The sequence below is a fragment of the Heloderma suspectum genome, chromosome 1 (assembly GCF_057233095.1).
Source record: "Heloderma suspectum isolate Gila_16-S chromosome 1, 16-S_ref, whole genome shotgun sequence".
NCBI classification, from domain to species: Eukaryota; Metazoa; Chordata; class Lepidosauria; order Squamata; family Helodermatidae; genus Heloderma; species Heloderma suspectum.
The window spans coordinates 370,075,644-370,102,500 of NC_139458.1; the positions used below are offsets into that span (position 1 = coordinate 370,075,644).

Sequence of the window (26,857 nt, forward strand, 5' to 3'; positions counted from 1 at the left end):
TCTCCACGAATCTCCGGGAGGCCGAATGCCAATGCATTCGGTCCCCTGAAATTGGTGGTGAAATTCTCCGCCGGCCCCCCGCCCCTCCCCCAGGATGGGACTTACCTCATGCAAATGTCCCTCTCGGCGGCGGGTCCCAGCGGCGGTTCGGCGGGAGCAGCGGCGGCGGCCGGTGTTCTGACCGGCTGTCGCCACCACCATTGCAAAATAAAAAAGGAAAGTTAAAAAAAAAAAACAACACACCCGTGATAGGCTACGTAATGATTTACGTAGCCTGTCACGGCTAGATTTCCAAAGTCAGCCGTGATAGGCTACGTAAATCGTCACGTAGCCTATCATGGGTGACTATGAAAAAAAAAAAAAAGCGCGTACGCAATTGGCGGTGCCCATGGGGCGCCGCCATTTGCGTTCCTTAGTTTGGCACGTCTAGGCTACGTAAAGATTTACGTAGACTACGGCGAAAATAAGGGCAATGCAAATAGCGTTCCCTTATTTTCGCCGTAGTCTACGTAAATCTTTACGTAGACTAGACGTGCCAAACTAAGGAACGCAAATGGCGGCGCCCTATGGGTGCCGCCAATTGCATACGCACTTTTTTTTTTCCAAAGTCACCTGTGATAGGCTACGTGATGATTTACGTAGCCTATCACGGCTGACTTTGGAAATCTAGCCGTGATAGGCTACGTAAATCGTTACGTAGCCTATCACGGGTGTGTGTTGTTGTTGTTTTACTTACTTTTTTTTTTCACGGCCGGGTAGACGGGGCGCTCCTCCCCGGCCTGAATTTCAGCGGCGAGGGATGGGGCGCCTCCCCCCGCTCGCCTGAACTTCGGGGGGAGAACTGAAGCACCTCCCCCCCACCGCGAAGCAAGCTGTGGGACCAGGTAAGTCCCTTTCGTCCATCCCTAACGCATAATAAGTTCTCAGGCCTTGGCTCTTGTGCTGCAACCCTGAATTTTATAAATGATTGACAGCTCTTTTTTATTTTATTTATTTAGTGGTATTTATGAATCACTTATAATGAAGAATTTCTTAGTGATATATAAACAATATATAATAAAACCATCGTAAAATACAATACAGAAACTTAAAAGTAACAGTAACATGACACAGAGCAAGAACTAAGTCACCTTTCTGGGAAAGCTTATCGAAACAAGTATGTTTTCAGTAGGCACTGAAAAACCCCAAAGTTTGGTGCCTGCCTAATTTGTACTGGCGGGGGGGGGGAGTTCCAATGAATGGATACTGTGACACTAAGGGCCCTACTGGGAACCATCATAGACAGTTCCTACTCTCGAAGATGTTCCTTCATAGCACTCTGGCAAAATATGGTTTCCATATTTATTGATTATGCTTTTTTGAATTTGGAAAGTATGATGTTGTCTCCTCATAGAATAAATTCTCATCTCTCAAAGTTTTGGAGAGCTTTGATTATGTGTGATTTCAGTCATCTTCCATCTCACATTTATAGAAATTTTCTGTTATCAGCTAGAAGGCTGTTAAAGGAAAGAGAAGAGCTAAACCCATTTAGATTAGAAATCAAGACACACCTAATTATAACAATTGGTTGGTAATAAAAGTGGTTAGCCAAGGAGTTTTTGGAATTATCTACCCATGACATCGTGTGAGCAACTGAAGTACAAGGAGTCCATCCAATGCAGTGATTTAGTTTTATATTGTTATTCTTATTGATATAATTAGACTCACTCTGACAGTGTACTTCTTCTTGTCTGTAGCTGTCCCATTATGTCAATATTTCTTTATGAATCAGTTCTCAAATCTGTGAAGTCTTCCAGTTTCTCCCCAGTAATGCAATGCAAAGCATTAATAGCATTAGTTTTGACCACAACCAAATCTTGAGGCTTTACTTCATTGCATCAGTGCTGTGACATCTTTCCACATTCAGGGAGAATGTCAATCCAGTTTTTAGCAGGGCTTGGGCACTTTCCCATTGACATCAGCATGTCTAAATGTTGCACCTGCTATCTATATTTTACTTTGTTCTGAAACCTTTGACCTTTCTCTCTTTTCCAGAATTTTATTTTGAATGCAAACTTCTAAAAACAAAACAAAAAAAACAATTCAATGTGGTATGTGCTGAATCTTTGAGTAACCAGATATTGCTTTCTTGAACAATGGGTTACATTCCAGTCATTCATAATACATGAGGGTATCCAAGGATTTACTTAGCACAACACTGACAGCTATGGAGTGTGACTGCACTCTGTTCTTTTAGTAGCCATCATTATTCTTCACTGAGGAGATTTCAGGCTAAGGGAGAGCAACTTATCCTTCCAAGCTAATAGCAGGAATCTTAATTGCTCATTCCAAGGTTTTCTAACCCTTCATCCTCCTTCTACCATTTCTCTTTTGTTTTAGGTGGGGTGTGAATTGAAATGGATGGAAGGGTTTCTTCCTGAAATGAGCAGCCTGTCTTAAGTTCCCATGAAGGGTGGCATAGGCAAAGAGGCACCTGCATATCCCCTCCCATCTTCCTTTTTAGTGGGACAAGCTCAGGTGCTTTGATTTTCTTGGTGACTATCATCTCTACTTGAGCTTTCAAGAGGAAAAAACAGGCTGACGTTTTGACTAAAATGCCAAAGAGCCATGAAGTATCTTGGAAAGGTAATAGGGCAGGAATGCAGGCCATTGCTTAAGAACCTAAGCATCAGCTTTCAGAGAATTTACTAGGAAGAAGTCTTCTGTTCTGTCACCATGACTACAGTGCACAGCTGACTTCTGAAGGCTTCTGACTGGGAATTCAGGGCATATTTTTATTTAATTTATTAAATAAATTAATTTATTTAATATAATGTTCTCAATCCAATTTGGATTTCAGGGTGGTGTACAATATAAGCAGACTGAGATTTGAGCAGATTAAAATGCCTGGACAAACATACATGTTTTTGCCTGGCACCAGAAATGTTGGCATGAGAGTAGGTATCAGGGTCCAAAGCCATTAGGGCTATAAAAGTAAGTAGAGCAGGCCCTATGGTGGCATTCAGAGCATTGTCTAGTCTGCTCCTATGGAATCAGTTCCTGCCACTGTGACTTGAGGATGTAGACAAGATGATTAGAGGGGTTCAAATGATGATCTGTGACCTTGACCCTTTACCATCTTGGTTCAGTATGGCTTGGCAGGCCCAAGAGGTGATGACTGCCTCCATGGGAGAGGGAGTGGTCTCAGCTACCTTGAAGGAGTTGTTGGTTGTGTAGTCTCTCCTTTAAAAACCCTCTCTGGAGACAGATGGTCATAACAATTATTGCCCAGTTGCTAATATCCCATTTTTTAGCAAAGTTCTCAAGCGGGTGGTGGCAGTTCAGTTCCAGGTATTAATGGATGAAACAGATTATCTAGACCCATTTCAATAGAGCCCCAAGCTGTTTAAGGCTTTAAATTGAATTACCAGCACCTTGAATTGGGCCCAGAAGCAATGTGAACCACCCAGAGAGCTTCGGCTATTGGGCAGTATAGAAATGAAATGAAATGAAATGAAATGAATAAATAAATAAATAAATAAATAAGCAGGCAGGCCATACCAATCAAAATTCTGGCAGCCTAGCTGAAACTTTGGAGTTATCTTCAGGGGCAGCCCCATGTATAACACATTGCAGTAATCCAGCTCAGATGTTATCAGAGCGTGGATCACTTTGGCCAGGCTATCCCTGACTAGAAATGTAGACAGCTGGTTAACCAGTCAAAGCCGGTAAAAGGCACTCCATGCCACCAAGGTCACCTGGGCCTCTAGTCACAATGCTAGATCTTGGAATATCCCCAAACTGCAAACCTGGTCTCAGGGAAGGGGCAACCCTGTTCAGAAAAGGTTGAACACCAGTTTCCTAGACCTGACAACCATTTACCAAAAGTGCATCCATCTTGTCAGGATTCCATTTCAGTTTATTGACCCTCATCTAGCCCATTACCAAGTCTAGGCACTGTTCAGCATCTCCATAGCCTCACCTAACTCAGATGACAAGGTGAAGCAGAGCTAGGGGTGGACGAAAGTCCCTTACCTGTCGTCGAAGGACGTTCGCGGTGGGGGGGAGGCGCTTCGCTGCTCCCCCCGCGAAGTTCAGGCCAGGGGGGAGGCTTCCCGCCTCGCCCCGGCCGAAATTCAGGCCGGGGGGGAGGCTTCCCGCCTCGCCCCGGCCGAAATTCAGGCCGGGGAGGAGGCTTCCCGCCTCGCCCGGCCGCAAACGCGAAAGTTTTTTAAAAAGAACAAAAACGCCCCCTGATAGGCTACGTGACGATTCACGTAGCCTATCACGGCTAGATCTGCAAAGTCAGCCGTGATAGGCTACGTCAATCGTCACGTAGCCTATCACGGGTGACTTTAAAAAAAAAGCGCATATGCTAATGGCGGCCCCCATGGGGAGCCGCCATTCACGTTCCTTATTTGGTCGCTGTAGTCTACGTAAACATTTACGTAGACTACAGCGACTAAATAAGGAACGCGAATGGCGGCTCCCCATGGGGCCCGCCATTAGCGTACGCGCTTTTTTTTTTTTTTTAAGTCACCCGTGATAGGCTACGTGACGATTGACGTAGCCTATCATGGCTGACCTTGCAGATCTAGCCGTGATAGGCTACGTGAATCGTCACGTAGCCTATCAGGGGGCGTTTGTTTGTTTTTTTAAACTTTCGCATTCGCGGCCGGGCGAGGCGGGAAGCCTCCTCCCCGGCCTGAATTTCGGCCGGGGCGAGGCGGGAAGCCTCCCCCCCCGGCCTGAACTTAGCGGGGGGAGCAGCGAAGCGCCTCCCCCCCACCGCGAACGTCCTTCAACGACAGGTAAGGGACTTTCGTCCACCCCTATAGCTTTCCTCCCAAGGAGCAAGCGTCTTTTAATTTCATGGCTACAGTCACCGTCTGCGGTGATCTTGGAGTCCAAGAAAATAAAATCTGACACTGCTTCCATTTCTTCCTCTTCTATATGCCAGGAAGTGATGGGGCCAGATGCCATGATCTTAGTTTTGTTAATGTTGAGTTTCAGACCAGCTTTTGCACTCTCCACTTTCACCCTCAACAAGAGGTTCTTTAGAACCTCTTTGCTTTCTGCCATTAGGGTGGTATCGTCTGCGTATCTGAGGTTATTGATAATTCTCCCGGCAATCTTAATTCCGACCTGTGATTCATCCAACCCGGCCTTTCTCATGATGTACTCTGCATATAAATTAAATAAGCAGGGCGACAATATACAGCCTTATCGTACTCCTTTCCCAATTTTGAACCAATCGGTTGTTCCATGTCCGGTTCTTACTGTTGCTTCTTGTCCCTCGTACAGGTTTCTCAGGAGACAGGTAAGGTGGTCTGGTACTCCCATCTCTTTAAGAATTTGCCACAGTTTGTTGTGATCCACACAATCAAAGGCTTTAGCATAGTCAATGAAGCAGAAATAGACGTTTTTCTGGAATGCTCTTGCTTTCTCCATGATCCAGCGAATGTTGGCGACTTGATCTCTAGTTCCTCTGCCTCTATGAAACCCAGCTTGTACTTCCGGTAGTTCTCGGTTCACATGCTGCTGAAGCCTAGCTTGTAGGATTTTGAGCATCACCTTGCTGGCATGTGAAATGAGCGCAATTGTACGGTAGGTTGAACACTCTTTGGCATTGCCCTTCTTTGGAATTGGAATGTAAACTGACCTTTTCCAGTCTTGTGGCCATTGTTGAGTGTTCCAAATTTGTTGGCATCTTGAGTGCAGAACTCTAACAGCATCATCTTTTAGGATCTTGAATAGCTCAGCTGGAATACTGTCATCTCCGCTAGCTTTGTTGTTAGTAATGCTTCCTAAGGCCCACTTGACTTCACTCTCTAGGTTGTCCGACTCAAGTTCAGTGACCACTAGGGATGTCAGAGAATTCCGCCACGGATCTCGGTGAGGCCAAATGCCAGTGCATTCGGCCCCCCGAACTCCATAGCGGAACGGCCTGCCACCCCCCCGCGGATCCCCCCTGGGACGAGACTTACCTGGGGTGGATCTTCCGGGCGGCGGCAGCTCCAACGGCGGCGGCGGCGGCGGCTGGTCTTCCGACCGGCTGCCACCACCGCCATTTCCAGTCTTGTTAAAAAAAAAAAAAGACGTGATAGGCTACGTAAAGATTTACGTAGCCTATCATGGCTGGGTGGGTTTAAACAAAAAAACACCCGCGTACGCAAATGGCGGCGGCTACGTCTGCCGCCATTTGTGTTCCTTATTTTTGGCCGTCTTAGTCTACTTAAATATTTATGTAGACTATGACGGTGAAAATAAAGGGGAATGCAAATAGCTTAGTGGGCTCTATTTGCGTCCCTTTTTGATTCACGTAAAGGTTTACGTACGCTAAAACGGTGAATCAAAAAGGGACGCAAATAGCGCCCGCTACGCTATTTGCGTTCCCCTTTATTTTCGCCATCATAGTCTACGTAAATATTTATGTAGATTCAGATGGCCAAAAATAAGGAACGCAAATGGCACCGGCCATAGCCACCGCCATTTGCGTACGCGGTTTTTTGTTTTTGTTTTTCCCAGAGCCCTCCACGGCCGGAAATCTGGCTGCGGACAGCTCTGGGCCTGGCTGGGCCTGGCCAGCTGCTCCGCAGAGCTGCTGCAGAGCACAGCCGGCCATCGAGGATTCGGGGGTGGGAGGAACGGAGCACCTCCCCCCCGTCCAGGATTCCAGGGGGAGGGATGGAACGCCTCCCCCACACCATTAACATAATCCGCAAAAGGTAAGTCACTTTCGTACATCCCTAGTGACTGCACTATCATGGCTATCAGGGACATTAAGAACTTTCCTGTATAGTTCTTCTGTTTATTCTTTCCACCTCTTCTTAATCTCATCTGCTTCTGTTAGGTCCCTGCCTTCTTTGTCCTTTATCATGCCCGTCTTTGCACAAAACGTTCCCTTGAGATCTCTGATTTTCTTGAAGAGATCTCTAGTCTTTCCCATTTTATTGTTTTCTTTGATTTCTTTGCATTGTTCATTTAAGAAGACCTTCTTGTCTCTCCTTGCTATACTCTGGAAATCTGCATTCAGTTGCATATATCTTCCCCTTTCTCCTTGCTTTTCGCTTCCCTTCTTTCCCCAGCTACTTGTAAAGCCTCATCAGACAGCCACTTGGCTTTCTTGCATTTCTTTTTCTTTGGGATGGATTGAGTTGCTGCCTCCTGAACAAAGTTATGCACCTCTGTCCATAGTTCCTCAGGCACTCTGTCTATCAGGTCTAATCCCTTAAATCTATTCCTCACCTCCACTGTATATTCATAAGGGATATGATTTAGGTCATACCTGTATGGTTTAGTGGTTTTCCCTACGTTCTTCAATTTAAGACGAAATTTTGCGATAAGAAGCTCATGATCTGAGCCACAGTCAGCTCCTGGTCTTGTTTTTACTGACTATATAGAGCTTCCCCATCTTTGGCTGCAAAGGACATAATCAATCTGATTTCGATATTGACCATCTGGTGATGTCCATGTGTAGAGTCACCTCTTGTGCTGTTGGAAAAGAGTGTTTGCTATGATCAGCGTGTTCTCTTGGCAAAACTCTATTAGCCTTTGTCCTACTTCATTTTGTACACCAAGGCCATTCTTTCCTGTTATCCTGGTGATTTCTTAACTTCCTACTTTAGCATTCCAATCCCCGATGATGAAGAGGACATCTTTTTTTGGTGTTAGTTCTAGAAGGTGTTGTAGGTCTTCATAGAACCGATCAACCTCAGCTTCTTGGGCTTCAGTGGTTGGGGCATAGACTTGAATTACTGTGATGTTGAATGGTTTGCCTTGGATTCGTACTGAGATCATTCTATCGTTTTTGAGATTGTACCCCAGTACTGCTTTTCCCACCCTTTTGTTGACTATGAGTGCTACTCCATTTCTTCTAAGGGATTCTTGCCCACAGTAGTAGATATGATGGTCACCTGAATTAAATTCACCCATGCTTGTCCATTTTAGTTTGCTGATTCCCAAGATGTCAATGTTCAATCTTGCCATCTCATGTTTGACCACCTCCAGCTTACCTTGATTCATTGATCTTACATTCCAGGTTCCTCAGCAAGAAGCAGTCACTAAAGCCAACAGTATCAACAAAACGTTTTGCAGCACCTTAAAAACTAGCACATTTATTATCGCATAAGCTTTCACCATCTACTTCCACCTCATCAGGTCCAAGATGTGTTATCCTTAGTTGGCTGCTGTATATATATACGAGTGTGTGTGTGAGGGAGAGAGAGAGAAATGTAAAAGGTTGGGTTGAATGGTAATGAAATGCAAAAAAAAAAAAAAGTACAGCATGATTCAGTTTGAGTATAAATGTATGTAAAATAAGATATTGACTATTCACAATAAAAACAATTGGCGATGGCATAATCATTTTAGCATTGCTAAGTAAATTAACCCTTGTAGTTTGATAGGAAATCATTGTCTCTATTCAGACCCAAACAAATAGAATCAAACATTGTTTTTAGTTGTAATCGAGCTATTTTGTGGTGGAGTCTCCTTGGGGGTAACACTTCATGTATCTGTTGAAATACACTCTAGTCCTAGGGATGTCAGAGAATTCTGCCATGAAATCGGTGGCAGAATGGTCTGCCACCCCCCCTGCCCCCTCCCCAGGACGGGACTTACCTTTGGCAGATCTTCCTGGTGGCGGCGGCTGCGGCAACTCCAACGGTGGTTCGGCGGCGGCCGTTTTTCTGACCGGCTGCCACCGCTGCCGCCATTTCCAGTTAAAAAAAAAAACGTGATAGGCTACGTAAAGATTTACGTAGCCTAACATGGCTAGATTTTTAAAAAACACTGTGATAGGCTACGTAAATGTTTACGTAGCCTATCACGGCTGATTTAAAAGAAAAAAACGCATGTACGCATTTGCGTTCCTTCTTTTGGCACGTCTTAGTGTACGTAAGCATTTACGTAGACTAAGACGGCGAAAATAAGGGGAACTCTAATAGCGTAGACACTACGCTATTTGCGTTCCCCTTATTTTCGCCGTCTTAGTCTATGTAAATGTTTACGTAGACTAAGACGTGCCAAAATAAGGAACGCAAATGGTGGCGTCCATGGGCGCCGCCATTTGCATACATGCGTTTTGTTTTGTTTTTTAATCAGCCGTGATAGGCTACGTAAACATTTACATAGCCTATCACGGCTGACTGCAGGGACGCAAACGGCGGCGGCTACGGCCGCCGCCATTTGCGTCCCTGCTAGCCAGCGGCCGGATGTCCGGCCGCTGGCGGAGCTGGACAGTGGCTCTGCAGAATCCCTGTGGAGTGGAGCCGGCTGGCCATGATTCGGGGGGGGAGGGACGGAGCACCTCCCCACCACCACGAATGTCACCCTTCAAAAAGGTAAGTGACTTTCGTACATCCCTATCTAGTCCATGAAAGCTTATGCCATAATACATTTGATAGTCTTTAATGTGCTATAAGACACTTGGTTGTTTTGCTGCAACAGACTACTACAGCTCTGAAAGTTAAGACTCATAGAGAATCCTTCTGACTGTGAGAGAAATCTGAAAAACTAGTAAAGAGAGGCATCTTTGAAGACTGTGTTGCTCCACATTTGTCTTATATTTGCCTTAAGTGGTGAATGGCCATGAGCAGGGAAAATGCCCTCAGGTCTGCCTTGATAGCCCCATTTGCACCATATGGAACAAGGGTTGGGCCAGAATGCTTTTGTGATGCTCTCTGCAAGGTTGCTTTCCCATTCATTGAACTTCATAGAGGGGTTCCCCTTCCCTGGCTGCAGTCCCTTGACTTACAGCAGGAGCCCCAATTACATAGAAATCAGCTTTTGCAAGCATTTCTAGCTGGAAAAGAAAAGTAACAGATTCATCTGGGGATCCTTACACTTGTTAAATTAATGGTGGCAGGCTTGTATACCCCCTCACCCTAATACTATTTTAGTATGTGGCAACTTAACAATAAGTGAAAATAATAAAATTCCACTTTACAAAGTTTATCATGAACACAAGCTAAAGTAAAATTATCTGAATTCTTGATATTGTGTTTCTCAATTTAGTTTGATTCTTTCAATCTAGCAGCCACTTCCCATACTTTCAAAAACCCATAATGAATCGTGGACTTGCTTGGCTATAAAAGTTGCCAATTCCTGCAAGAATAGCAGTTAAGCTGGCACCTGGTGTGTCATGTTGTACATCCAGATGAAAGGAGAGATTCCTGGCCAATACGTCTCCACAGCTCATTGATCTCCCTCTGAAGAAAGACTGGTATGTCTCCCTACAGATTACTCAGCAGGATGATTTAAAGCTTGCTGTTGAACGATTTAAAGTCTGGCATTGTGTAGCTATGTATTGCATAGGAAGGAGGATGCCGGTGAGCTGTCACTGCTACTTCCAAAGAAGGGCATTAAATCTTGTAGCACGAGACATGTCCTCTCAAAGTAAATTAAGGGATCTTTTGTTAGCCCTCGGAATAGAAGCTGGCGAATTTGACTTGAGAATGAGATACCTGGAGACATGGGAATTATCATTATTTGTTTGCGTTGGGGACAGAAGGGCTGGAAGGTTAGGAGGGTGGAACATTTCCACCGTATATTTTTAGTTTTACCAACAAAATCCGAGTGGCTAAACTTCCTCAGTCTTACAGCTGCTGATGGGAAATACTCACATGGCTCAAAAGTTACATCCCTCACCACCACTGTCACTGGTACTGGTGGATCTTTCTGCCTCACCCATTTGTCTTCCTTCTACATTTACTTTTGCTTTTCTCCAAACACCCCTGCATCCCCTCAACCTTCCTTCTCAGGCCTGATTACTAATAGTTGCCATCCTTTCTTCATTCTACTCTGTTGCTAGAGAAAGAGACCCCCCTACCCTGAGGACCCACAGAGAATGTACTGATGCCACCATACTTTCCTCCTAAATTGAGGCACATATAACGTGTGACATGGGAGATACATGATCAGATCTCCCAAATCTCCCGTAAAACATATTAAAAGAGTCTTGTGGCACCTTAAAGATGAATGCATTTTTATGGCATAAACTTTCATGGACTACGGTCCATTTCATCAGATGCAGGTTTTTTAAAATCACACTGCAGGTTTTTAAAAATCACACATCAGCTCACCATTTCAAGGAAGTCTGTGTTATCACCCAATAACTGTTTTGTGAATGGCCACTGTTAAGGTAATTATCACAGTCTGTACTTTCTGTATTTCAATTCTTTTGACCACACTTTTTACAATTCTGCCCCACACACACACACACACGTGTGTGTGTGTGTGTGTGTGTACAGACAGACAGATGAAACATTTCATGCATCTGAAGAAGTGGACAGTAGTCCGCAGAAGCTCATGCCAAAATAAATCTGTTCACCTTTACGGTGTCAAAAGAGTATTTGTTGTTTTTGTGGCAATAGCTGTGCTTCCCCAGAATTGAATTGGAGCAGTGGTGCTGAGGGAGGGAATGTTTAATCCCCCCAGTGTCATTTTCCTAGCCTAAATAAATCCTTCCCTCCCAGGCTGATGCTTTTAAGTGAAAGTGTGAAAATCAAAACCTTGGAAGATCTGATCAGGGTTCCCCAACATAATGTGTAATGTGGCCCTACACCTCTTCCTTGTCTAGCTGTGTAGTTGTGTGAGGAGAAACAGAAGGGCCAAGGGCAACTTTATCTTGAAGTGTTGGGGAACTCACACACGAATAGCTCAAGGACCACATGCAGATCTGCTTGATCACCTCCACAGAAGATGCTGAAGGTTTTTAGCCTTTGAAAGAAGTGATTGTGAAAGAGGTTTGCTGAGATACCAGTATGCTTATATTTAGCTTGCACTTAAGTGATTTAGAGCCTTGTGTGGCGCAGAGTGGTAGGCAGTAGTATTGCAGCTGAAACTCTCCCCACAACCTGAGTTCGATCTCAGCGGAAGCCGGGTCCCAGGTAGCCGGCTCAGGTCGACTCAGCCTTCCATCCTTCTGAGGTCGGTAAAATGAGTACCCAGCTTGCTGGGGGAAAGGTAGTCACGACTGGGGAAGGCAATGGCAAACCACCCTGCTATAGTCTGCCATGAAAACTCCAGCAAAAATGGCATCCCTCTAGGAGTCAGTAATGACTCGGTGCTTGCACCGGAGGATCCTTTCCTTTCCTTAAGTGATTTGGGGGCCAAGCTACAGAGCTAACTTTGTGGCATCAGGGTCAGTGAAGGACGTATTCTCCATGTATGACAATTACCATTTCCTAGTTAAGACCCCCCCCCCCGCCTCCCAAAAGGGTGAAGGATTGAGCAGACTTCCCTACCCTGGTGGCTTCCAAGTGTGTAGGACTACATGCTGGCTGGGGATGACGGGAATTGTCATTCAACATACCTAGAGGGCACCGGCTTGGGGAGAGTTGGGTGATGTCATAGAAGGCAACCCCTGAGGTTACTACCATGGCCCTTATTAGTGCATAAAGTTCGATCCTTTGGGTGTAAAAGTGGATGCAAGTAACATGGCTTCTGGGTTTAGAAATTTAAAAGCACCTCTTCAAAACCCATTGAAAAATGTGAGACTCCCTGTTACCATAAATCCAGAGAAATCAATGAAGAATGTTTTAAACTTTCAATTTTTAAAGCAAACAGAAACCATGCTGTGTTTTAAAATTGCAGTGGTTGGATTCCCTTTTTCTTCCAGAAAGTACTGAATAAGCAGATAAATTTGGTGTTAGGCTTCTGGATGTATGTTTTTAAAAAGAGTAATGCTAGCTACTCCATAGATTATTGTTGGAAGGCTTGTCATGACCGCTTTAACTACCAGGCACATGAACATCCCAGCCTTGTCAGTCTGTTTAAATTAGGCCTGTACTACTAGACTCAAGCAAAGTGTAAAGGTATCTGCACCAAGCCTACTTGGAGCCAGTAGGAAATGAATCCGTCTACCAGAGCTACTTCTTTAGACAAAATTATTAATGCTTAGTGGCAGGGAAGTGGCTCCCTTTCCCACTGGGTTGAAGGATGGGAGAAATTCTCTCATGATAAGCCTGTGATCAGGCTAGTGTTTGGTATAGAAGGTAGATAAAATGATAGTGCAGACGTCTGGTTTCTTTTCCCTGCATCTATCTTACTCATCTTGCGAACTGTTCTCAGACTTAATCACGGTGAACATTTTGTATACATTTGCCTGACAACAAATAAGAGGGATAGAGAGGTAAAAGCGCTGGGGGGGACACACACACAACTTAATTGTGATGGAAACAAGGAACAGTTTCCTTTGTTTAGATTAACCCTCTGTTATCTATACACATTTCAGTCAAGGTCAGAATTTGAAAATGTTTGGGATGGTATACCGTAGTATGCCCAGCTAAAAACTTTTTTTTAAATCGTTGATAAGTGATAGACATGGGATATGTGGGTAGGTATATATGCGTATGTGGCTGGCAGGAGGTGGTATTCATATCATTCTATAATTACTCCATCTGAATTTTAGGAGACAAGTGTAGGGAATGCCCAGTTACCTCAAGGGTGCAACCAGCCTGCACCACTCCCACTTCTGCCTGACACTGCCTCTCGATTACACCCTAGCTCCTGAGCGAGAGGAACTTCAGGAGTTGTGAGTTCATTTTCAGCCTGGGAGGGGGCAGCGACCAGCTAACTCCCCAGTCAGTGCTGAGTGAATTCAGCTGGTTTTGCCCCAGCTCCCCTTGGTCAAAGGGTATATAGCATGAAAGTGAGATCTGGCATGCAGGAAAAAGATCCTTTAGTTGTTAAAGGCATACAGTCAAACCCCCAGTTTCAAATGTAAAAGCTTTATCAATATTAGGGGTTCAGATACAAGGCGGGAGATGAAAAAAAAAGGTAGCATTAAAAAAAAATCCAAAGTGGCTTAATTTCTAAATAACTTGCACTGCACAGTCTTAAAGATGTTTTATTCCCAAACCTTTCTCCACCATGCATGTTATATTTGATTATCAACAATTTTTTTCATTGGAGTGAGATTATTTTAAATTATAGAATGGACTTCTAAATCAACACAAGACTGAATTTTAGAGCCACATCACATTCTGAGAAGTGGTAACAAGCTGATGACTTACAGTTCCATTTCTTGGACTTACAGGTAGCTTGCCAAGGGGAAACATTAATGCCACCCCTGCATCAAAATGCACAAATAAATTCCAGTGCTTCTGAAACTTAACACATCTTGCCATGGGCGGCTCTGGCCTCTCCTACCCATTCCCTCTGTGGTCCTGCTTCTTTACTGACCAGCACATGTGGAGTCTTGCTCACCACAGCAGTGGGAGCAAGATGTTGTGAGGTTCTACACACCTTTCTACACCTTCGAATTTTTTTATTTATTATTGTTTATATACTATTTTTTTTCTCTGTCTAGGTTCCCAAGATGGTTCGCAATATAATACTAAACCCAACTCTCAAATAAAAGCAGTACAGACAATAATAAACATAAGAATGTGAGAAAGGCCCTGCTGGATCAGACCAAAGGCCTGTCTAGTCCAGTATCTCATTTCCCACGGTCACCACCCAGCTGCCCACTGGAAGTCCACAAATAGGACGCAAGGGCAGCAATCGTCTTCCGGTGTTATTTCCCAGCACCTGGTATTCAGAAGCCTGCTACGTCTGATCCAGCGGGTAGCACATAGCCATCATGACTATCACCATTGATATCCTTATCCTCCATAGATTTTATTTTACTTCTATCATGTCCCCCTCACTTTTTTTTCCTACACAAAATAGTCCCAAATACTGTAACCCTTCCTCATAGGGGAGTTGCTGCAGTCCTGTGGTTGTTTTGGTTGCTCTTTTCTGCACCATTTCCAGCTCTAAAATATCCTTGTTGAGTTATGGCAGCCAGAACCGTATGCAGCCAGAATTGTACACAGTATTCTGAGAGTGATCGCACCATAGATTTGTTTAATGGCATTATTATGATATTAGCAGTTTTATTTTTGAACACTTTCCTAATGATCCCGAACATGAGTCACCTTTTCCACAGCCACACACTGAGTCAACACTTCCATTGAGCTGTCCACAATAGCTCCAAGATCCCTTTCCTGATCAGTCACTGCCAGATTAGAACCCATCAGCATATATCTGACATTAGGATTTTTTTTTTGCCCCAATAGGCATTACTTTACACTTGCTTACATTGAACTGAATGTGTCATTTTAATGCCGAATCTCCCAGTTTGGAGAAGTCCTTTTGGAGCTCTTCACAATGCCTTTTTGTTTTTACCACCCTAAATAATTTGCTGTCATCCACAAACATGGACACCTCACTACTCACCCTTAACTCCACATCACTTTTGAACAAGTTAAAAAGCATTGGTCCCAATACAGAACCTTGGAGGACCTGACTTCTTACATCCTTCCATTGCAAGATCTGTCCATTTCATTAACTGAACCCCTCTTCCTCACACCAACAGCACATCCACACATTGAGACCCCCCCAATTCTGTCTGTCTAGCTGGCCCTCCATGTGGAACAGGTAGCATTTCATTAAAAGCTACCTAGGAAGTCTTGGACGTCCTACATACCAACCTATTGAGCTTCCATGATTACCACTACTACTACATTTCCCACATCATTGGTGCTGATGTGCACCATGACCTGTAACTCCTCCCCAGCACTATCTACCAGCCTATTTAGATGCTGTGTGATGTCCACTCCCTTCAAAACTGGCAGGCACACTACATGCCCATCACAAACCAAGCTCTCTATGTTTCTAAAGGTGGAATTTCCCACTACCAGGAGCCCTTCTGCCCCCAGGAGGCATGTCCTTGGCGTTGGAGGATTCAGTTAGTCCCCCCGAAGTACCGGTCCTTTTAAAGAGAAGATTTGCCTCTTCCTTCCCTGAGACCCTCATTCTCTGTGACAGCAGAAGAGCTGTCACTCTGGGAGTGGGACATCACTATCATATCCCCGATGGACTCATGCACAACACATCTGCCTCTCTCAGCTTCTCTAGGTCAGCAATCTTGGGTTCAAGTGAGTGAAGTTGGTTCCTAAGGGCCAGGAGCACCCTTGATGGCTTTCTACCTTCATAACTGTTTTTTTATTTAGTGGATTTGTTTACATGGAAATCTGTGGTTTATAAGATTAAAAAGGATTTACTGTCCAGGTTTACTGTCCAGGTCTCCTCGCCCTGCTGCTAAACTCACCCAGGTGCTTAACTTGCCTGTCTGCTTAGCTGTCTCTCTTGACACCTTGTCATGGGGGCTGAGATGATTTGTCAGCTGGGTTCCTCTTGTGCTCATTTATCTAGGCTCCCTCACAACCCTGCCCTACTTTTGTAGCTCTGGCCAGTTTTCCCCAACTGCTATTGTAGCCAACTAGATTAGGAAGGCCTTATTTAAAAAACAAGGGTGTGTGACTGAACTACTGGGTTGCACCACACTCCAGTAGAAGCAAATGCAATCAAAATGGTATCACAAACCTATTTGAGTTCCTTTTTGCATTTCTTCCACGGACCTCGTATTTGGCAGTAAATAAATCTTTGTCTCTGGTAGGAAGAGAGGTGCACACAATAAAAAAACCAGCTTTTAATTAAAATTTTCATTAATTTGTTATTTGTGCCCTTTCAGTTTTTCAGGGTGGGGTGACCCTTATAACACAGACAGCTTTTATTCAGATGGCCCATTTTACCAACACTGTCTGGTCTTTAGGGAAATTGGAGAAATAACTTCTCTTGCTACATTTTTGGTATTTTCTTTGTGTATGTGTTGGACTGGGCTGTAGATTTTTCCATCTAGTCTCAGACAGTTTCCAGGAGTGCTAGCATCCAGCCATGCTGTCTCCTGAAATGCTCTGTTCTTTCCCTACAACTGTTAACAAATTGCTTACATAGCTGATGAAATGAGCTTCTAAGTCAAAACAATCATGTGGGAAGAATGGTAAGACTGCCAAAGCAAAGGAGTCCTCCTTTGTTATGAGAACTTTTAAACTTTCTGAAGTAGAAAAGGTGGTAAGGATGCTGTGGAGAGATTATCATAATAAATATCCTCACTCAGGAATTGTCAACCTGTTTCCCATGGATGGCATAAAACATCCCATAGGCTCTTTTTAAAAAAATCTTTTGAGTTCTTGGCTTAATTTTTTTTAAATACCACACAATTTTCTAGTCTTCATGGTTGTAGAAAAGGTAAGTTTGAAAATGTGAGGGCAAACAAGCAAATAATTTGGAAACAAGGAGAATTGGTATAAAGTAGCCTACATTTAATTATAACTTTCAGCTCTGTCTAGATAGTTTAAGGCTCAACAAAATGTACATATATAAGAAGTTTTTTTTTAAGCGCTCAGCTGAATCTAGATTTAGTCATACTTAGAATAGACCCATTGAAGTAAATGGAACTTAAGTCACTCTTGACTACAGTCCCATCGATTTCAATAGAACTTCTCTAAGTATGACTAAATCTGGATCCAAACTAGTGTCTACAATTCTATAAGAAGTGCAGCATATCCACCATAGGATAAGCTTGGTTCATGAGAACATGTAGAAGATTGTATTTTTGTATACTCCCCACTTCTCTGAGTGGCAAGAAGAAGCACATTTTGGGTCTGGCTTTTTTTGCGTGACACAACAGTGCCTTCCCAAACATTGGCTCCCGTCTCCCATCAAGATGACATCCATCATCCATCCTGAATTATTAATAAGCAATTTCCCTAACAAAGGAATAGTTGAGCAGTTGGAACAGTATTACTTGCATATATCTAAACTATGGAAATTATCCCTGGCCCTGCAATTCATTAAGTATCCCTGATGCAGTGCATTCAGCAGTGGTCTTCTGGACAGCTATTATCCCTGTTTCACAGAGACTTCCAATACTGTTAATCTAAGCCAAAGAACGATTGAGCAGTTATTTCTCTCTTTCTTTTGTTTTATGGGAGGCCAGTGTTGAGTTTATTAGAAACACAGTTAGTGGGTTTCTATTCTCCCAATTTGATTTTTGAAATATTGTATTACAGTGTTGTATTACTAGTGTACAGGAGGAGGATGCACTACTGGTTTCAGAAGGTCACTCAAAGTAATTCCTAAATGTTTTAACATTAGGAACTGAAGCCAAATCACTTGTGACTATTACTTCCTTTTTCCTACACTAATTGTGATCTCTCCCTTTTTCAGCACTCCTCTCAATTTTTCATTCATTTTTATCTAAACCTTGAGTTTTGTGTGGCATTGCATTCAGTGGGTAAATTCATCATATCTAGAATCATGATTAAGTAGTGACACAGTATCTGGATGCATTGGCCTACATGCTTGCATCTCTTAACTTTCAGTAACATAATCTCTCCATGTGCTACATCTTAACGTAATCACCTTTTGATATTTGGGTGTATAAACTTATGTGATCTTATTAGTTCTTCATTAACAGAAGTAACAATGAAACATTTTTTTTCAGATACCATTTTTCCCCATAATGTTTATAATTTAAAATTACAAATGGCAATATGAAAACAAAATCACAGAGATTCAGAACAGGCCTACTTAGGACCAATCTGTAGGTCATTCTGGGTAGATCACCAGGCTGCTGGCTGAAACCATTGTTATGTAGTGCTAAACATTAGTACTTATTTAGTGCCAGCTCCAGAGGGCGGCAGGGTTGGGCACTGGCAAGGGCCTCAAAACCAGCAGAGGGCTCACCATCCTAACAGTGCCGTCATTTCCAATTTGCATGGAGTTTTCAAGAAGATCAGATACAGTAAGGGAATTATCTCCCAGTTTAGGGTTGGCAATTGAAGGTACCAGGGCCAAGGGCCCTCAAAATACGGCTCCAGTCCAGGTTATCTGAAAGATCGTATCCTCCCTTATGAACCTGCCCATGTCCTGTGATCTTCAGTGGAGGGCCTTCTCTCAGTCCCACCACTGTCACAGGCAAGTTTGGTGGGAACCTGGGAGAGGGCCTTCTTGGTGGCTGCCCCACAGCTGTGGAATACCCTTCCCAGGGAGGCTGGGATGACTCCCTCGTTGATGTGTTTCCGGAGGCAGGCTAAAACATTCTTGTTCCAGCAGGCCTTTGGGACATAGTTGGAACCTGGGGGTAAGCTGCTAAAATGCTGTTTTAAAATGCTGCTTTAATGTTTTAATATGATTTTAATTGTATTGGTGTTTAATTATATTTTAACTTTTGTATATTTTCATATGTTTTAATTGTTTATATTTTACTGTTTGTAAGCCACCTTGTGTCCCAGTACTGGGAAAAAGGTGGGGTATAAATAATAATAATAATAATAATAATAATAATAATAATAATATCACCTAGCCTGAGCTTACTACTGAGCATTATTCTGCTGTTCAGGATAAGATTACTGTTATGATCATCCATGGGTTGTAGTTCTGATTTTATTTTATTTGTAAAATATTTTCACATTAAGGGTTATACCTAATCTTAGTTTAACTTAAATCCCATTCATTTCAGTGGGTCTACTCTAATAGAACTAACATTGGATACAATTTAATCTACTTATGTGGACAACTGGCTGAAGTGACTTACGATTTATGATTGACAATTTCAAAGATATATTGGAATAAATTTAATCATGAAGCAAACGAATTACTGTAGGAAAGTAAACAATAAAATGGCAAGCTAGGGGGGTGATCTTTAAACAGGCTGCGAAAAATAAGAGACGTGCTAGAGCAATGAAACCCTTCGTACACCTAATATTAATATCTAACATAATTCTTAAATATGGGCTAGTATATTCAAGAGTATCATCATTGCATACAGCAAGTATTACAGCTTGCATGTTTCCTAGTAGCAGATGGGATTTTCTTGACAATATTTCTTTTGCATATTCTGCATGCTATCAGGATTATTGTATGTTGAAAAGTATTGCCCTTGAACAGTCTTTCATATGTTCTTCTGTCTTTCCAAGTGGTTTTGATTTGGTGAATTAATTAAATGTGTTGCAGGCTTAAAGAGGCTGAAGAAGTATGTAGACAGAAAAAGGGGAAATCGCTTTACAATATAAAACAAAAGCACGATTCTGGAATTGTAAGTATAGTGTGCTTATGACTTTGCTCCTTCTATGTATAAGTTGAAGAAATGACTTGGTCCCCAGTATTTATGAGTTGGTCCCCAATATTTATGGTCCCCAATATTTCAACCCTCTGCTCCTGTTATATAGTGTGTGATAACATTTCTCAGCAGGAATCCTCTTCTTTCCCTCCTTGTAAAACTAACAATTCTCATGGTTAACAAAGGCACAGAATCACAGAATAGTAGGGTTGGAAGGGGCCTGTAAGACCAGCGAGTACTAATGTAAATGCCAGGTCTAGAATTAAGTCTGATCCGTTAGGCCAGCTTTCCCCAACTGAGTGCCCTCCAGATGTTTGGGACTATGATTCTCCCATCATTCCTGACCACTGGCCATGCTGGCTGGTGCTGGTGGAAGTTCAGGTTCAAACCACCTGCAGGGCACCAGATTAGGGATGGCGGAGAATTTCTCCCCGAATCTTCAGGAGGCCGAGCGCCGACGCATTCGGCCCCCCGAAGTTGGTTAGGAAATTCTCCGCCGGCCCCCCGCCCCCCCGGGACGGGACTTACCTTCGGCGAATGTCCCTCTTGGCGGCGGGTCCCGGCGGTGGTTCGGCGGCGGTTCATCGCGGGCGGGGGTGGCAGCTGGTCTCCCGACCGGCTGCCGCCGCCGCCGCCATTGCAAAAAAAAAAAAAACTAAAGTAAAAAAAAAAAAATCACCCGTGATAGTCTACGTAACGATTTACGTAGCCTATCACGGCTAGATTTCCAAAGTCAGCCGTGATAGGCTACGTAAATCGTCACGTAGCCTATCACGGCTGACTTTGGAAATCTAGCCGTGATAGGCTACGTAAATCGTCACGTAGCCTATCACGGGGTCTTTTTTTTTCTTTTCTTTTTTACTTTTTGTTTCGTGGCCGGGGAGACGGGGTGCTTCTCCCCGGCCTGAATTTCGGCCGGGCGAGGCAGGACGCCTCCCCCACCTCGCCTGAACTTCGGGGGGAGAAGCGAAGCGCCTCCCCCCCACTGCAAAGTCAAGCTGCAAAAAGGTAAGTGACTTTCGTACATCCCTACACCAGGTTGCTGAAAGCTTTGTGAGGTACTCCTGGTGGTGGTTGTCATAGCTGTGACACAATTGGTCAAAGTACACAGCCGTCTAATATGGTAGATCAGCCTTCCCCAACCCAACGTTGGCCATGTTGACTAGGGGTGATGGGACTTGTAGTCAAACCTATTTGGAGGGCACCAGGTCGCAGAAGGCTGTGGTAGATTATAGTCGTTTCAGTGCCAGGGACCTGAGTGCCGTTTACTGCTCAAAACACAGAGGAGGAAGGAGGGTTTGCCAAAACAAAACACCAAGAGTACATTTCAGTTTTGAAATACTAGGTTGGGTCCAGGAAGTCCTTGCACGAGTAGACGGGCACTTCCACTTGTGCCAGTGCAGCTCCGTTTCTGTCAGTTCCCCTCTCTATCAACAGTCTGCCATACAAGTCTTCCACACTATTCCCATTGGGTCCCCCATCCCCAGGCTCAGCTTTTGGAGGGCACACGAAGGGCTGCATCATGGAGATGGGGCAGGAAACTCCCTTCCCACGAGCACATAAGACAGCTCACAATTCTCTGGAACCCACTCTGTGTTGGCATGTAAGGCACAAATTGAGCATGTTTGGAACCTAACACTTAGGTCCCAGGGCACACCATGTGAAAGTGCGTTTTTTCCCCTCTCTATTGCCCCATAGTTGTTATAAAATGCCTCTGTGACCTAGGGTCATTGGAGTATAATACTGGTTCAGTGCTTTGCTGCCTGCAGAAGCTGAAAGTGCTTGTTTTCAGGTATGTGACACTGCTAATATATGAAATGGCGGTGGTGTTTTTAAAGGGATGAAAAAATACATTTATCTTTATTTTAAATTCATGATAAATGGCTTTCTTTATTTTATGTATTTGAAGGCTGCATCTTGGGAACAACTCAGCTTGATGTCTATGAGAGCCAGTGTAGTGTAGTGGTGAGAGTGACGGACTGGGAGCCGGGAGATCCGGGTTCTAGTCCCCACTTGGCCATGGAAGCTCACTGGGTGACTTTGGGCCAGTCACAGACTCTCAGCCCAACCTACCTCACAGGGTTGTTGTTGTGAGGATACAACGGTGAGGAGGAGGATAATGTAAGCCGCCTTGAGTTCCTTGCGAGAGGGAGAAAGGCGAGGTATAAATGCAATAAATAAATAAATAAATAAATAAATAAATATCCTGACTTAACTGGATTTCAATCTTAGTCTGAGCTGGAAGAAAAATAGACTGGCCTATAAGCTATAACCAGTCCCATGTGGTGGCCACCGAAAAGGCCCTCTTTTGCATCACCACCAAATGCACCTCTGATGGTGGTGGTCTCAAAAGAAGGGCCTCCCAGAAGAACTTAAGGACCAGGCAGACTCCTATGGGAGAAGGTGGTCTTTCAGGTGGCCTGGTCCCAATCCAGACTACAATGTAGTTTCTGATAAACTTCAGTAGAACTGTGTTGTTGATAAATGATTTGCAGGAATGTCATTCACTTAGGGCTGGACCTTGGGCTAAAGTCCAGAGCCCGCTGTCTAATGGCATGCCCAAGCCCAAACGAGCATCCAAAGAGTGGCAGGTGATGAGGGCAGCAGAAGCAAACTCCATTTTATTCCTGTAGTCATGATTTTGCTGTGAAGTGAGTCCTAAATGCCAAACTGCACATGCTCAAATTCTTATTTTTGAATCTGTCTTGGCAAACAGGTTTGTTGTTGGGGGGAGAAATCAGGGACGCAGAAGCATGTAAAGCGTGGAATGGTGGTTGTGTGTTGGGAGAGAGAAATGCTAGTTGTGTGCTTTACAACAAGTAGGAGAGCAATCCTGTGTGCCCTAGGCAGTATCTGGGGGACACAGGGTATTTTGGTTTCCTGGCTTCGTGCTCAGAGACAGGGCTGCAAGCCCGGAGCCAAGAAACCGTGCTCCCCGCCTCCTCCCTCACTCCCTCTCAGCCAGCATGGAGAGAACAATGCTGGTTGCTGCGGCAATTTGCAAATAGGAGGTTGTAGGGGGTGAAAGAAGGCGTTCCTGGGGGAGGAGAGGAGCCTGGGGACATGGAGATATGAGGTATCCCCAGCCATCCCTGGTCTCCTTCCTTTCCCTTCTCTGATGCCTCTGCTAGATGGGTGAAATCCCCCATTGAGCTAAAATGAAGAACGGGAGGTGCATTGCACCTCTCGCTCCGCATTGGAAACTTGTAGGTCTCCAAGCTCAAGTTCCCAAGGCAGATCAGATTGGATTACACATACACATGGCTGTCTAAAAGGGCCCCCTATAACACCATTAAGTCCAGGGTCTAAAATTACCTAGCTGTACTACTGGTACAGGATTGTGGAAAACCCTGTGCTGGGCTTCAGTTGATATTACAGTGTTTCAGAAATAAATTTTTTCCTCCTGATGTTATTCCTCCCAGGAATTATTTTCAAGTAGCTTTTTGTGTAATGCTGTTTTGTAATCATTTATCTGGTACTAGCTTGATGTAGACCACTGTCCCTTGAATCACAATAATTCCCATTTGCCATACTCTGATAGTATCGTTGCTCTCAGGTGAGGTTTGAAATGGTCGCTGTTCAATCTATTTTTTAATGAAAGGTGGTAGTTTTATTCTGTGGTTATTAGATGTTGCACTTTGAAATTTTGGAACTTATCTTGTTTACTCTATTTCATGTTATTTTCAGAAAGCAAAGATAAGTATGAAAATATGAAAGAAGAAAGGCACATGTCATTGTCGTGTCCACCCATTCAATAAATGTAATATGTCTGTGGGGAAAACAAGGAAGCTACATCACTCAGCCCATTTGTTTTCTAGCCTTTTTGCATTTGTTTTCTGTTTTCACTGACTGGTATCTACCAAGCTTTCATTGATAAACAGACGTGCTGTATGGTGTGCCCAATAATAGAAATTATGGATTTGAGATATGCCTTTTCCATCCACCCCAGACGGTCTTTTCCATCTAAACATTATTTGTAATGTAAATTGAGGAATACTAATAATTGCTAAATCAGCCCATGTAAGAGTATCTCAGTCTGTCCTGAACATACTGAAAACTGTATAAACATCTAACTTCATACAAATGTTACATTTCCATTCCTGCTGGCAACATCTTTCCAAAGCAAATACACTACAATGCTGCATTTAGATTAGAGGGAAGAATGTTACTTCTCAAGAATTGTTTGTGTCCGTTTCATATTGACATTTGTAGATTGTATTTTGAATGGATAAGTGTTCCTTTTACACTGTAGCCATGCTCTCCAAATTTACTTCATTGCCCACTGACTTAATGTTTCCGAAGCAAGATGTTCAACCCAGCTATCTTTATTGTTGATAAGGCAGGGCATATTCTATGTCTTCTTCCAGATATTAAGGGATGGAAGTAAAACAAAGGAAAGATACCTCAGTGTAGCAAAGCATAGGACTCATTTGGAGAATACAAACGGATTTGGGTATTGCTACATACAATTTTTCGCCCAAAACTGATCTGTTACAGAGTACGAAGCTTGCAGTAGACTTTCTATCAATTTGAAAAACTGAAGAAGTTCTCTTTTATAATCCTAGGTCATTAAGGATGATGTTATGAACCCCAGTTTTCTGGTGACAAAACAAACACTACTGATTTGGTCAACTTTACATTTTATTGAGTACCCATATTGTAAAACTACATAACAGCTGTAATTGTTTAGCACCTCTTCAATCTCAGCCACCAAAAACAACCTTATGATTAGTCAGATCTCATTTACAACATCTCCTCCACAGTCCACACATTAGGACATCAGCTTTTCAAAAATTCTTGCAACAGCCAAAACATGAGGTATATATCCCGAAGTCCTTTAGGATGGAAGGTGCTGGGGTGGTTTTGAGTTCTAATCTGCTGAAATTATTTTTCTCCAAGTAGCCCAGTATATGATACCTGGTGGTCCAGAAGTTAATATATGGTTCCAGGAATCATAAGGGCTGCATAAATTATGACCTCAGGAATTGACTTTTTAAAATGCCAAGCACTAAAAATATATTTTTCATTCATTGGGAAAATTGTTTCCTGTTGTGTGATCAGCCGGAAATTCTGTTGTGTTTCAGCATAGTTCCTGATAGTCCTTTTATATGTTTTCCCAGAACTGCATTATAAAATCCTGTAGTGTCAGGAATAAAATTATTTCTTGTGAAAGGGAAAAGAGAAGATTGTTACAAGACCTATCAAAAGCAAATAAAGAACTAAAAGATATTTTTAATAGCACTGATTAAAACCCATGTTGTATTTATGTAAGCTATAGTCTTTTGCTGTTTAACTTCTGTGTTTTTTTTTCATTTAAGTGCATTTAAAAACATGGTAGCATGTTTATGTTCTGTAGAGTTCCTGTTCCCTTCAGTATCTACAGTATGTATATTGCCATACTACAGTAAATAATACTACACTTAACAAAGATCGCTATGTGCAATACTGTATCTAGTGTTTCTATTCCAATTTTTTTTTAGAATGTTAATTTATATGAAAAATAAAACAAATAATAAGATCAAACTTGTTTTGTGTGTATGATACTTTGGGTAGTGAGCCTTTTACAAACAGAAATTAAAAAGGGCCCTGCTCTTTTTTAGCTCACAATCTAAAAGATAGGATAGAAAGGGGCCACGGCCAAGGAAAGAGCAGGGAGCAGGAAAATGCAGATCCTATGTATATGTCATATGTGCAGATTTGCATGGATTTCCAAAAGTCTTTTTCACTGGCATATTTTGAGCCATGCAAAGGCTTGTCCCACCACACCCATTTCACCTACCTAAGACCTTTGTGTTACTGGTGTCTTCGCTGGTGCAACACTACGAGTTGATGGTGCAAAAAACAAATCCTTAATTCAGGTTTTGGAGACTTGAAAAGGAGTTATTTACCTGATGTACAATCCTGGCCTAAATGATGTGCCCAAATGGGTAATTAACCTGCCTTGTAGACATAATCCCCTAATTGTAATATCCAGCTGGGGCTTGTTCTAATATTTTCCCACTTGGTTTTTACAGTGGTTTCTTTGGTCTTCTGATGTACAAGGCATGGCTGAATATGAAATATTTGGGGAATAATATGTAAATTGGGGGTGTCCTGTTGTATCACGGGCAGCTCTAGGATGTCCAAATATTCCATGAGATTTTGCATTGTATCTTAAACAATATGTCCAATATTACAGACTTATCTGGGGAACTTTTAACACAGGCTCTTGAGGATAGCTCTACTTCAAGCTATGCTGTTGGTTTAGATGGAAGACAACCATTTTAGGCCTGTGGGGCACATCTAGAGTACAGTGGGGGCCATCACAAAATTGCTGCCATGAGGGGCATGCCCATTCACAAAACAGCTGCTGTGCCTTACATGGAACTAGAAAGAAGGAAAGAAACAGACACATGGGATGAGAGGGAGAAAAACAACACACATATAGACCTGAATGGGGATGGGGTGGCGTGGGAGAAAAAGCTACATGCATGGTGGGGGGAGAGTGTACACAGATCCAGAGAAAGAAAGAAAACCCAGACACCCCCTGATCTTCCCCTTCACTTGACTTGAGCATATCATTTCCTTTCTTTTAAAATGTTTTTGCAGGGCATCCGGATAGCTGCACCTTCTGCTGGGCTACTCATCTTAGCCTGGAAAAGTATGTAGAGTTAAGAAGGCAGGAAAGAACAATGTTCTTCTCACTTCCATGTACTTCACAAGATCACTCCCTTCCCACTTCCAATCAAGGGTGGGGTGGAGTCAGCATGGGGGCAGGTGTACAGAGTCAGCATGGGCACTGCATTAGAGACCCAAGCGAGAAACAATAGGTAAGCTTGAGAAATCTCACTCAGCCAGGATGTATAAGCCTGAGAAGTGAAAGTTCCTCATGTCACTATGAAAAAAAACCTTTGAATCGTTTAGATTAAATTGGCCTTAATACAC

At 43.2% G+C, this 26,857-nt stretch overlaps 1 protein-coding gene across 1 annotated transcript in view; it reads left to right on the forward strand.

Annotated features, from left to right (window-relative positions):
• The window catches only part of FMN2 (formin 2), a 248,940-nt gene extending 225,293 nt beyond the window's left edge, over positions 1-23,647 (forward strand). The window contains exons 16-17 of the mRNA XM_084819532.1: positions 19,828-19,909; positions 23,621-23,647. Of these exons, the coding sequence (XP_084675658.1) occupies positions 19,828-19,909; positions 23,621-23,647 (109 nt within the window). The remainder of the gene's footprint in view (positions 1-19,827; positions 19,910-23,620) is intronic.
• Positions 23,648-26,857: the final 3,210 nt, after the last annotated feature.